The sequence below is a fragment of the Ranitomeya variabilis genome, chromosome 1 (assembly GCF_051348905.1).
Source record: "Ranitomeya variabilis isolate aRanVar5 chromosome 1, aRanVar5.hap1, whole genome shotgun sequence".
NCBI lineage: Eukaryota > Metazoa > Chordata > Amphibia > Anura > Dendrobatidae > Ranitomeya > Ranitomeya variabilis.
This window is the reverse complement of record NC_135232.1, coordinates 364924053-364938000: the sequence shown is the minus strand read 5'-3', so window position 1 is coordinate 364938000 and position 13948 is coordinate 364924053. Positions and strand designations below refer to the sequence as shown.

The following is a 13948-nucleotide window of genomic DNA, read 5'->3' as shown; positions in this document are numbered from 1 at the left end:
TACCTGTAGAGTCTTGATGTGCTCGGCCTCCTCTAAAGATTTCTGGTAATGCTGCTTTTCATCTAGCAAAGACTGAATGTTCTCTTGTAACTCCTTCATCTCCACCTCCTTGCTGGCAAACACCTCTTCATCAGCTGCAAGAGCATCCTTGAATGAACAGCAATTAAACAGAGAGCATCATCAGTAAAAGTAAGGCCATGTTCTTCCTCACTGCAGGTAGGACCAAAAGAAGCAAATGGCTGCTGCAGGGCTACTTAGTATCTATGGGACTGACGAAGATAGCCGAGCGCTATATCCCTGTCAGTTCTATAGGCAATCAAAGGGGCCTTTCAGCTGCATTCAATCCAGACCACAATGAAGAGGAAAGCTGCAGTGGGCCTTGGTGGAGGTCCCAGTGATTGGACATTTATCGCCTATTCTGTAATATTTGGTAAATGTCTTATTTTAACGCTTTCAAGCCGATTTGTGGTTATAGGAGTCCCAAAGAAACCCCTTAGAGACCTGTAACAATGTCGATGTTGGTTGTCACCAAGAAGTCTTCTAGCGATGTTATAATTTTTGAGAATATACTCTAAAAACTAAACAAGATTTGAGACTATGTGATTGTGTAAAAGTCAATATGATCCACGGCAGCGGAGCAAGCGCAGAAAGTAAGGGTTGTCATTCTTGGCCTCATTGTATTGAATCTAAATAGATCTGCGATACAATACCTGACATTTCTTCAGTTCCCTTTTTAGCTGTAGTATGGTGATGTGATACGGCTCCTCTCGGCTTCCAACATCTGCACCGTCAGTTCCAGACATAGCAGTGACATTGCTTCTTAATTCCTCTGTCATGACCAGCCAACTCTGAAGTCTGTCCTTTTGGGATTTTTTAAGACCAGAACTATCCTTAAGTTCATTTAGCAGCTCCAAAGCTTCTTCTGTACATACTCGATGGTTAAAGCATTCCAGCTGATACTGGGCAAGCTGCTCTTCTAGAACCCGAATTCTGGACTTGTCCTGGCTCCAGTCTTGAGACGCTTGACTGATTCGACTTACCCTACTGCTCTGCTGGTTTTGCAAAGCTTCCCGAAGTGCCTTTATCTCCAGCTCCATTTCATCAATTCTATCCCAGTCAGGGTTATAATTTACAATTGGCTTGTTTTTGATATTCCTGGCCCGGTTGGAGTACTTAAGAGAATTCAAAGATTCATCAAAGTCAGAAGTAGAAGGACTAATGCAAGTAATCATGACTGTTTTGGCATTCCCACCTAGGGAGTCTTTAAGAATACGTGTAATCTTAGCATCCCTGTAAGGAACATGTGCATTTTTTCTTTTTGGATCTGCAAGTGCACTTATTACATTCCCAAGAGCAAGCAAGCCGCTGTTAATTTGGATGGACTCTTTAAATCTCTCTCCGGTGTTCCCCGTTTTGGTGACTCTTTCTGAACCTGCCAAGTCTACAAAATGAAATTTTGAAGAGATCATCTGGACCAACATCTTGGATCCATTTTCTGTATCGCCATTATTGGCATCCCTTTGTTGGCTTATACTTATGGTAAAGATGGCATGAGAGCGGCTGGAGCGCTCATTCATCTGAGTGGTGCTAGTGTGGCGGACAGCACTGCCAGCTTCTAGAAGGCTCATGACCTCATCTGCACTTTCAACTTGGCATTCCTTGGCACCAACAATAACTGGAGAGAACAGGATAAAAGATAATTAAAAAATAATAATCATATACACAAAAAAGTATAATGAGGAAAATCAAATAAATATAAAGGATAGATACAGTGGCTTTCAAAAGTATTCAAAACCCCCCTTGTTATATTTTATGTTTTGCTACCTGGAATTTCACATTGCTTTTTTTTTTTTTTGAGGGTGTGCATCAGTTCATGTAAAGAACATGCTTACAACTGAGAACATTTGGCTTTCTTTTTTATTGTGAAGCAATGAACAAATAACTGAAAACTTCAGTGTGCGTAACTATTCAAAAGTCAGTACTTTGTAGAGCCGCCTTTTGCGGCAATTACAGCTGTAAGTCACTTTGGATTTTGGATGAGTCTCTACAAGATTTCCACATTTTGTCACTTGGGTTTTTGCCTATTCCTCAAGGCAAAACTGCTCCAGCTCCTTCAAGTTAGATGGTTTCTGCTGGTGAATAGCAGCAATCTTTAAAGGGAATCTGTCACCCCCAAAAACGCGGGTGAGGTAAGCCCACCGGCATCAGGGGCTTATCTACAGCATTCTGGAATGCTGTAGATAAGCCCCCGATGTATCCTAAAAGATTAGAAAAAGACGTTAGATTATACTCACCCAGGGGCGGTCCCGCTGCTGGTCCGGCGCCTCCTATCTTCATCAGATGACGTCCTCTTCTGGTCTTCACACTGCGGCTCCGGCGCAGGTGTACTTTGTCTGCCCTGTTGAGGGCAGAGCAAAGTACTGCAGTGCGCAGGCGCTGGGTGCCTCTGACCTTTCCCGGCGCCTGCGCACTTCAGTACTTTGCTCTGCCCTCAACAGGGTAGACAAAGTACGTCTGCGCAGGAGCCGCAGCGTGAAGACCAGAAGAGGACGTCATCTGATGCAGATGGGAGGCGCCGGACCCGGACCAGCAGCGGGAACGCCCCTGGGTGAGTATAATCTAACGTCTTTTTCTAATCTTTTAGCATACATCGGGGGCTTATCTACAGCATTCCAGAATGCTGTAGATAAGCCCCTGATGCCGGTGGGTTTACCTCACCCGCGATTTTGGGGGTGACAAATTCCCTTTAAGTCTGACCACAGATTAACTGGATTAAGGTCTGGGCTTTGACTACACCACTGCAAAATATTTATACGTTTTCCCCTAAACCACTCGAGTGTTGCTCTAGCAAAATGCTTTCGGTTATTGTGTTGATGGCAGGTGAACCTCCGTCACAGTTTCAAATCACTGTCAAACTGAAACAGGTTTTGTTCAGGAATATCGCTGTATTTTGCACCTTCCATCTTCCCCTCGACTCGGATCATTTTTCCTGTCCCTGCTGCCGAAAAACATTTCCACAGCATGATGCTGCCACCATGTTTCCCTGTGGGCATGGTGTTCTTGTGGTGATGAGCTGTGTTGGTTTGGCGCCAGACGTTTACCTTGGTTACCAAAAAAGTTCAATTTTCGTCGCATCTGAATATAGAACCTTCCTACATACATTTGGAGAGTATCCCACATTTCTTTTGGGAAACTCAAAACGAGCCTTACAATTTTTGTGTATAAGTAAAGGCTTTTTTAAGCCTACTCTGCCATAAAGGCCACTTCTATGAAGCATACAGCTTATTGTGGTCATATGGATAGATAATCCAGTCTCTGCTTGGGAACTCTGCAGCTCCCTCAAGGTTACCTTTGGTCTCTGTGCTGCCTCTCTGGTTAATGCCCTCCTTGCCTGGGATGTGAGTTTTGGTGGGCTGCCCTCTCTTGGAAGATTTGTTGTGGTATCATGTTCTTTCCATTTGATGATACTTGATATGATGGTGCTCCGGGGTAGGATCAGAGATTGGGATTGTTAATATTATTTTATTTTTTTTAATAACCCAACACCCAACACTGATTTGTACTTTGTTCCTGAGTTGTTTAGAGATCTCCTTGGTCTTCATGGTGTTGTTTGGTTAGTGGTGCATCTTGCTTAACGGTGTTGCAGCCTCTGTGGCCTTTCACAAAATGTGTGTATATTCTGACAGACCATGTGGCACTTGAATTGTACACTGGTGGACTTCCTTCCACTAAGCATGTGACTTATGGAGGTAATTGCTTGCACCAGAAATTTGTAGGGCTCTATAGCAAAAAAGGGATGAATACATATGCATATGCCAATTTTTAGTTATTTGATCCCATAAATGTATTGCCTACTTTTTTCTCACTTCACCAACTTAGACTATTTAGTGCTGATGCATCACACACAAACCGGATTACAAAAATATTTAAACACAGGTTCTATGGTAACAAAATAGTTAAAAAGCCAGTGGGTGAATACCGCACTTTCACATGCCACTGTATCAATGAAACCGTACTCCTTTTAGACATTGCAAATGGAGCTTGTCTAATTGTAGGATTTACATCAAACCAAAGCTGTATACCAAAAGAATCAAAGAAACAAAATTGAAAACTATATTCAATTTTAAAGTTTTCTTCTGAGATCACAAGAAAAATATTATAATTGAGAACTTACAATAGTCATCTCAGAAAAAAAATAAACAAAACCTAAATTAGGCCCCCCAAACAGCCACCAACACATTATCCAGAATGGTAATAGGTTCCCAATGAAGCCCTTTTCATTTCTGGTGAAGATAAAGACCTGTATTCCTAAGTCCATATACAGTCAAAGGGGCGGAGATGTTTTCCAGAGAAGTCATGATGGACAATCTTCCTCCTTGGTATCATCTCACAGGATGGGCATGTCATCACAAGCCATCTACTGTGGCACCAGCACAGGTGTGGTGTGCAGATGAAGCCAAGACCAGAAGATCTCACTTCACTGAGCATATGCCAGATGTGGCTTTTGATGAACTTGGTCTGCAGGACATCAACCAAGAATGGAGCGGCACCAGCCAGTCTAACTTCTCCAGATGATAGCTCCCCACGATGACTGCACACTAGGGAATAAACATCTTTTCTTCTTTTTCGCATGTTGCTGCTCCTAGTAGAAAGTAAAAAAGTATCACTGGGAACCTTTTACCCTCTTGGTTTGGGGACCTGATTCGTGATATTGTAGTAACTAAAAGGAGCACTGTGTAAAAGGAGAACTGTGTAAAAAGAGCACTATGTAGAAGAAGCACTGTGTACAAGGAGCACTTTCTAGGAGCACTATGTTCAAGGAGCCCTGTGTTCAAGGAGCCCCGTGTTCAAGGAGCCCCGTGTTCAAGGAGCCCCGTGTTCAAGGAGCCCCGTGTTCAAGGAGCCCCGTGTTCAAGGAGCCCCGTGTTCAAAGAGCCCCGTGTACAAAGAGCCCCATGTACAAAGAGCACACCGTACAAGAAGCACACTGTACAAGAAGCACGCTGTGTACAAGGAGCACGCTGTGTACAAGGAGCACGCTGTGTACAAGGAGAACGCTGCGTACGAGGAGCACACTGCGTACAAGGAGCACGCTGTGTACGAGGAGCACGCTGTGTACGAGGAGCACGCTGTGTACGAGGAGCACGCTGTGTACGAGGAGCACGCTGTGTACGAGGAGCACGCTGTGTACGAGGAGCACGCTGTGTACGAGGAGCACGCTGTGTACGAGGAGCACGCTGTGTACGAGGAGCACGCTGTGTACGAGGAGCACGCTGTGTACGAGGAGCACGCTGTGTACGAGGAGCACGCTGTGTACAAGGAGCACGCTGTGTACAAGGAGCACGCTGTGTACGAGGAGCACGCTGTGTACAAGGAGCACGCTGTGTACAAGGAGCACGCTGTGTACGAGGAGCACGCTGTGTACGAGGAGCACGCTGTGTACGAGGAGCACGCTGTGTACGAGGAGCACGCTGTGTACGAGGAGCACGCTGTGTACGAGGAGCACGCTGTGTACGAGGAGCACGCTGTGTACGAGGAGCACGCTGTGTACGAGGAGCACGCTGTGTACAAGGAGCACGCTGTGTACAAGGAGCACGCTGTGTACAAGGAGCACGCTGTGTACAAGGAGCATTGTATTATCATTTCCTTTAACATATTATTCATTTACTTATAACCCACCTGTGTTTCCCTTTTCATCTTCCCGGATGTGCATATCTTTTACATTTGTTTCGAGCTCCAGGAGGTCCCGCAGATCTTCCTTGTATACTTCTATGTACGACACTTTAACAGTGAAGTCGATGTTATGATTTTCAGAGATTGTGTGGAAAAGTTCCTGAATGGCACGTGGTATAATACCCTTCTCTTCCTCAGCAACAGAGGCTATAAATGCAGTGAAATGCTTGTTACATGAAGGTCAGTGACACAGAAATATAAACATCTGATACATTTTCATTATTCAAGGCTACATGAAAGAACATTAACAATGTAAAGAAACCCACCATAAGAATTACCAATAGGTAAGCGTTAACGCCAATCTAGGCCACTTGTAAGGACTGCCTATTTCTCTTCTGCCAATAGCCCAAATAGCCCACAAGGAGTACACTGGACTCAGTTTAGGAGTCCACGGTATTCAAAATACACAGTAAATGACACCCATGTCGGCGCACTCTCCTCATGAGTCCACTGTAATCTTTGACTACTACAATATTTTTTGTGCCATTTTGGCTAGCAGGAGAATTAACTGTAATATTGATTCTGTAATAATCTTGCCTTTATTTGATAGATTCCCCACCAAAAAAATGCCATCTGCAGCCATGATAACTGTAAATAAACACCAATCCAAAAGTCATATCCGGTTTTTCTTGATGTGCCGATAAATGCAGGACTGAGGCTGCCGGAAGTGCTAAGTTCAAAAGTTGCATATTTAGGTCAGATCTTTTCCGCAGTGTATCTACAGCTAAATCTGAGCATATTACAAGTGAATTTGCTGCGGATCTGAAGCAGAATACAACGTTTCCATTACAAATGGTGAAATCTAAGCTGGATCCACACAAAAACGGGCCTACTGCAAATCCCATCCCCCATATTAAGTTCAATTTATAAGCAGAAAATATTGGGAAAGTGTAGGTGAAATTTGTTGAAATGTCATCTCCTTAGGCTACTTTCACACTAGCGTTGTGCACTGCACGTCGCTATGCGTCGTTTTGGAGAAAAAACGCATCCTGCAAAAGTGCTTGCTTGCAGGATGCGTTTTTTCTCCACAGACTTTTATTAACGACGCAGTGCCACACGTCGCAACTGTCATGCGACTGTTGCGTCGGACCGTCGTCACCAAAAAACGTTGCTTGTAACGTTTTTTGGTGCGTCGTTCCCGTCTTTTCCGACCGCGCATGCGCGGCCGGAACTCCGCCCCCGCCTCCCCGCACCTCACAATGGGGCAGCGGATGCGTTGAAAAACAGCATCCGCTGCCCCCGTTGTGGGGCGCTTCCACAGCTAGCGTCGGTGCGCCGCCACGTCGCATAGCAATGTGCAGCGCACGACGCTAGTGTGAAAGTAGCCTTAGCCAATACTGTATTATGCTGCGGATTTTCTGCACGCAAAAAAAAAAAATGTTAGAAATAAGCAATATGTGAATTTAGCCTTAAAGAGATTACTGACTGGAAGACCAGAAAAATGTCTTCCAAGCACGGAGTGATGACATGACTTACCACCACTGACCTGATCACTGTGGCCACTCCTGACCTGCAGAGTGGCCGACTGAGTATGCAAACAGCATAGCTCCCCTTTAGCACACTTGGCATTTGAGTAGGCAACCTCTTTAACAGTTAATGTCAAAGTGTATAGCTACATCCTGTTGTCACCTCTGCATATGGTGTCCGACATGCTACAACAGGGCAGATGATCAAACAAGTCATAACAGATGGTGCCGTTACCATTTACCTTCACAACACCAAAAAAAAGGAGAAAGATGAAGACTGACATTTTACGTCGGTTGTGTGTCCTCAATGACACCACGGGTCTCCAACAGACTGCACGTGCCAGCCCAGGAACAGGGAGAATCTCACCAATGTACCTTACGTAGATCTTATGCTGAAGGTCCACACTATACGTCACTCATTGCCATGCGGAAACATAAGTGGTCACATAAGACCTGGAGTCCATAAGTTGGGTACCCTATAAATGCCAGCGATAGAAATACCTTTTAACCTATGCGTAACTCTTCCTTACTCCTCAATGAATTCTGGTACCTGACATAAACTCGACAACCCAAAGTAACCTAGAAAACAAGTAAGATCTTTTAACATACCAACATGGCCTCCACCAATTGTATACGTTTTTCCAGATCCAGTTTGTCCATAGGCAAAAACGGTGGCATTGTAGCCTTCAATTAAAGACACCAAAAGTGGTTTAATGCAGGAGTCGTAGACGTCATCTTGGGTGGAGCTTTTCCCAAAGACGTGGTCAAAAGTGAAGACTCTGTCCTTTCCGATGATGATCTGCTGGGTGTTGGGGACAAGTCTCACACATACTTGGTGATTATGAAGAATCTCCTTGGATAACAGAGGACGGATTCGCACTGCCACCTTCACCGGGATTTCATCCATTGTGCTGTCAATGACAAACGTTTTCGACGTCTATCCTTCCACCTCATGACATTGTCTGAAAAAAGAACAGACTGTGACAATCTGATACTCTGTAACAGTCAAGGGTGAACGGGCAGAGAGAAATGTACCAAGACCTTCACAAGTAGCCATCCAGGAAATCGTAACATCCAAACTCGGGACTTTTACCATCTGCATGCCCTGTTGTCAGGCCTAAATTACCCCATACTCCCTTTCTATAGAATCTATCAAATTACTACAACTATTAGTACAGCAGTGGACATCAAATAGTCCTGTATTTATAATAAAAGTTCACAAAGCACAGATTTGGGGCCACTAAACCACGAGCATCTCGTTATGCCACCGGGGTTCAGCTTTCCATACATGCCTTTGTAAAAACCATACAACGATATTACTGAGACAGATCCGGGACATGGGTTTTCCGGCAGGGGGTCCATGCACATGGTGTAGATGAGGCTGAAGGACAGGACCCTCGCTTCGCTGCCCATGTGTACTGTCACCAGGCTTCATCTGCTCAATGTGCCAATGGACTCATCACTGGGTCATTTAGGATTCCTTATATTACTAAAGCAGGAATACCCAATTCTAACATGGGCATGTCCACAATGCTAATCTCCGGGCAGATAATGACATTCTGGAGGTTTAGTGACTATCTGCCCAAGGGAAAGCATATAAAATGACCTGGATAAAGTGGGCATTTTCTTACTTACCGTACCAGTAAATGCATGTATTTGGGACTAAAAATCTCTTTTTCAATTGGGTTTCAATAAAATCTTCGCTCTGTTTGGCTTTTAGGGTTCATGGTAATGTCCGTACAAACCAGTCTTTGCTCGGACTGATTCGCCTGAACCTTTATATGTTCTTCTTTTCGATTTTATTTATAAGTGCTCACTGATCGATTCTCAGTTAACTCATTCTGAGACATAGCACATGGGTATGGAGAGATGTGACCAGGAGAGGAGAACACAAAGTATGGAGAATGTTATACTGGAAACGGGTTTTCGATGGGAAATTGAGGATGGTCGGGTTTTAACACTTTGGTCAATCCATAATTGGACACTTTGACAGAGGCTGCAGGTGTCAATTGTTCCAAAATGGCACATGTATAAATTTGGTTACAAGCTATAATTTGATTTTTGACATAGAACTGAATATGAAAAGGCAAAACAGCAGTGTAAAGCATGGAGGGAATCATGAGATAGGAAGTCGGTTGATCTTGGTGCTGATTCTGTATATTAGAAGTAAAGAATGAGATGTTCTCATCAGGAAAAGCGCTTTCACAAGGGATTCAATCCTTTTCTCAGCAGTGAAAGCAGCCGCCGCTCATAAGTCCTAATGGACAAAGCGAAGCCGCAGGTAATAATTACTCAAGGTCCGGACCTATGGGCGCATTCAGGACCCAGCCCCACATCTCTGCATTAGACTGTTGTATGTTCACATGTGTCATTTTTAGGAGTATTTTACTGCATAAAAAATGCAGTCTAAAGTCAAAAAAACTACAACAAAAAAGACGCACTTTTTGATGTGGTTTTTGTCGATGCTAAGTCATTTTGAATGGGAACAAACTTGAGTAAAAACTGAAAGAATTGAAAATCACAATAGACCAAAAATTACAAAGGAAATAACAACGTGTGAATGAGATTTTCGAAATCATATTCATTTTGCTGTTACTATGAAATGCTGCTTTTTTTTCCACATGAAAAAAACGCACATAAAAAAAAACACCCAAAAGGCTGTACAAAGTAATACCAAATAATCAGACGTGATCCACACGACTGGGAACAAGAATTGGAAAAATGAGACTATAACAGCCGAGACACAATACAGCAGTGCTACAGTATCTGCCACATATAGTTGTGGCCAAAAGTATTGACACCCCTGCAATTCTGTCAGATAATACTCAGTTTCTTCCTGAAAATGATTGCAAACACAGATTCTTTGTTAATACCTTCTTTTAATTTGTCTTAAATGAAAAAACACAAAAAGAATTGTCCTAAAGCCAAATTGGATATAATTCCACACCAAACATAAAAAAGGGGGTGGACAAAAGTATTGGTACTGTTCGAAAAACCATGTGATGCTTCTCTAATTTGTGTAATTAACAGCACCTGTAACTTACCTGTGGCACCTAACAGGTGTTGGCAATAACTAAATCACACTTGCAGCCAGTTGACACGGATTAAAGTTGACTCAACCTCTGTCCTGTGTCCTTGTGTGTACCACATTGAGCATGGAGAACAGAAAGAAGACCAAAGAACTGTCTGAGGACTTGAGAAACCAAATTGTGAGGAAGCATGAGCAATCTCAAGGCTACAAGTCCATCTCCAAAGACCTGAATGTTCCTGTGTCTATCGTGCGCAGTGTCATCAAGAAGTTTAAAGCCCATGGCACTGTGCCTAACCTCCCTAGATGTGGACGGAAAAGAAAAATTGACAAGAGATTTCAACGCAAGATTGTGCGGATGTTGGATTAAGAACCTCGACTAACATCCAAACAAGTTCAAGCTGCCCTGCAGTCCGAGGGTACAACAGTGTCAACCCGTACTATCCGTCTGAATGAAAAGCGACAGTATGGTAGGAGACCCAGGAAGACCCCACTTCTTACCCCGAGACATAAAAAAGCCAGGCTGGAGTTTGCCAAAACTTACCTGAAAAAGCCTAAAACGTTCTGGAAGAATGTTCTCTGGTCAGATGAGACAAAAGTAGAGCTTTTTGGGCAAAGGCATCAACATTGAGTTTACAGGAGAAAAAAAGAGGCATTCAAAGAAAAGAACACGGTCCCTACAGTCAAACATGGCGGAGGTTCCCTGATGTTTTGGGGTTGCTTTGCTGCCTCTGGCACTGGACTGCTTGACCGTGTGCATGGCATTATGAAGTCTGAAGACTACCAACAAATTTTGCAGCATAATGTAGGGCCCAGTGTGAGAAAGTTGTTTCTCCCTCAGAGGTCATGGGTCTTCCAGCAGGACAATGACCCAAAACACACTTCAAAAAACACTAGAAAATGGTTTGAGAGAAAGCACTGGAGACTTCTAAGGTGGCCAGCAATGAGTCCACATAGAACACCTGTGGAGAGATCTAAAAATGGCATGTTGGAGAAGGCACCCTTCAAATACCAGGGACCTGGAGCAGTTTGCCAAAGAAGAATGGTCTAAAATTCCAGCAGAGCATTGTAAGAAACTCATTGATGGTTACCGGAAGCGGTTGGTCGCAGTTATTTTATCTAAAGGTTGTGCAACCAAGTATTAGGCCGGAGACACACTGGTGCGAGATACGGCCGAGTCTCGCTGGTTAAAAGCAAGCTGTGGCACCGGCACTCCGGAGCGGAGCGTGCGGCTCCATGTATTGCTGTGCGGCCGCACGCTCCGCTCTGGAGTGCAGGTGCCACAGCTTGCTTTTAACCAGCGAGACTCGGCCGTATCTCTCACCAGTGTGTCTCCGGCCTTAGGCAGAGGGCGCCAATACTTTTGTCTGGTCCATTTTTGGAGTTTTGTGTGAAATGATCAATGTTTTGCTTTTTGCTTCATTCTCTTTTGTGTTTTTTCATTTAACACAAATTAAATGATAATAATACCAAAGTATTTGTGTTCGCAATCATTTTCAGGAAGAAACTGAGTATTATCTGACAGAATTGCAGGGGTGTCAATACTTTTGGCCATGACTGTATCATAAGTGACTTATGATTCCTCCCCTGGCTAGGAGCTGTGGAAGTGCAGCTATCGTGATCCTCTGACAAGTGCATACACATTACAAACATCCCAGCACCTTCAGGCTCTGCAGGGCCCTTTTAGTCTGTGATCACACTTGTATGTCCCAGACACACACAGATGATATGTGCTTAGGAAGTAAAATGTCAAAACCGTACACAAGCGTGCATCATCAAACTGTGTCTGTCTGAATTTCGATGTAAGCGTCATCTAAATCCATCTATGTCTATATTTAGGTTTCTTTTTCCCATTATTTTCTAAACTAGCTTATAGGCCACATTCACACTATCAGTATTTGGTCAGTATTTTACCTCAGTATCTGTAAGAGAAAACCAGGAGTGGAACAATCACAGATAAAATATAATAGAAACACGTCACCACGTCTGTATTATCACCCACTCCTGGCTTTGGCTTACACATACTGAGGTAAAATACTGACCAAATACTGAGTGCAAAGCCCCCGGTCAATAAGAGTAAGGGGGCTCAAGGGAATATTATATAAAAACATGAATTTGTCATTGGGTGAGTATAATTGTTTTTTTCTCGGAGTTGCACTAAGGGTTAATGAGAATATCTGAAGAGTTGCCAGGTTACTGGGCAGACGTAACATGCCTGGATATGGCTTTTCCCAACATTTCCGACTCAGATGATTGGCGGATGCCGCAGGAAGAGCACCTTCAATACGTCTCCCATTGAGAAAATGGGGGGGGAACGTAGACATCTTTTGGGGACAAGAATAACACAATTCGACACAAAATATAATAGAAAGAACATTTTTTTCTATGTCTTGCCCACCGTAGTCCACGGATCGCCTCCATACATATCTGAAGGCAGCGGAAAGTGCTGTACGGAGGTGATCACTGCCCGGGGTCCGCACACAATCACGTCTATCATGCCGGAGTCATTCGTGGGGGTCCACAACCCCTGGTGTGAGTGGAGAACGAGTGATGGGGATCTATCAGTACAGCACATGGTGATCGTTCAGGGACTGATCGGCCACCAAAGCCAGACTCTGACGTGCCTCACATCTAGGCTTCTCTGTGCTTGGACCCCCATAAAGGAGACTGTAGGGAGGACACCTATAGGAGTGATAGAATAGCGCAGCTATCACGGGCTCCACTCACCGGTCTCACAGGATGGACAACAGCGCTGTTTTCCTCCGGCCGTGATCTCCTGTTCTGTTTCCACTCGTTGTCTTGGAGACGGAGAAGAACGTTACGAACCGCCCGCTCCGCCGCCTGTCTACGGGAGCCTCGTCTGGTCAAAAGTTACAAAACAGCGAAATCCTAGCACACAACGCCCCTAGCGGTCATAACGAGGTACTGCTGATACGTGGTATGGTACGATTGAGGAAATAAGCTGCCTTGATTCGTCGGGTGGAGTGGGGATACAGTGTTATACCCCGAGTCCTGCCGAAACTGTGGTGAATCTACTATGTGATCATTAGAGAGTGTGTACGAGGTCCTTGGCCTTAGACCTGTGGGGGCAGCACCCTGGTGAGGTACTAAGCATGCTATGGCTGCCCCCGGTACCGCACCCCTTGTCCCCAAGCACATGTAGTAAATAACCTTGGAATTATAGTTTGCACTTTTTTTTCCTTATTTTCTCTAGAGTGTTATAAATTAAGCATGATATGATATATTGTATATTGCTTTCTTATTACATTTTTTTATTTCTTTTATGTAAAAATGTTATTACTCCAGACTGGCCCTGTGCAAGCGGCAGACCGCGGGCCACATCCGGCCAATTGGCAGAACGACACAGCCAGAGGGCTGGAAACAGCGGACCCCCGTAGTATACAGCCACCTCCCTGCCTGGGGTCTCCATGTCAATGGTGCCTGCCTCCGTGGGGTGAATACAATGGTAGAAGAGGGAGTCGTCCGTTCCCCGTGCCCCCATCCGTGTGTCCAGCAGGTTCCATGATGTCGCTCGATCACACCTGAGCAGGGCCTCAATCCACACAAGTCGAAGCAGAGCATTGGGGGAACAGGGAGAGGTATTTATTTTGTCAGTCAGTACTTATAGGGGCATCATACAGTGTGTGGAACTGTGGTTGCATCGTACTGTGTGAGGGGCTGTGGGGCACTCATGGTGCATGTGGAGGGGGAGCATGGGCAC

At 44.6% G+C, this 13948-nt stretch overlaps 1 protein-coding gene across 1 annotated transcript in view; it reads right to left on the bottom strand.

Annotated features, from left to right (window-relative positions):
* The window catches only part of KIF27 (kinesin family member 27), a 64557-nt gene extending 51400 nt beyond the window's left edge, over window positions 1–13157 (bottom strand). Inside the window, exons 1-5 of the mRNA XM_077248981.1 lie at window positions 12955–13157; window positions 7809–8161; window positions 5680–5880; window positions 711–1675; window positions 4–147 (exon numbers count right to left, since the gene is read on the bottom strand). Of these exons, the coding sequence (XP_077105096.1) occupies window positions 4–147; window positions 711–1675; window positions 5680–5880; window positions 7809–8106 (1608 nt within the window). The 5' untranslated portion in view covers window positions 8107–8161; window positions 12955–13157. The remainder of the gene's footprint in view (window positions 1–3; window positions 148–710; window positions 1676–5679; window positions 5881–7808; window positions 8162–12954) is intronic.
* Between the last annotated feature and the right edge of the window lie 791 nt (window positions 13158–13948).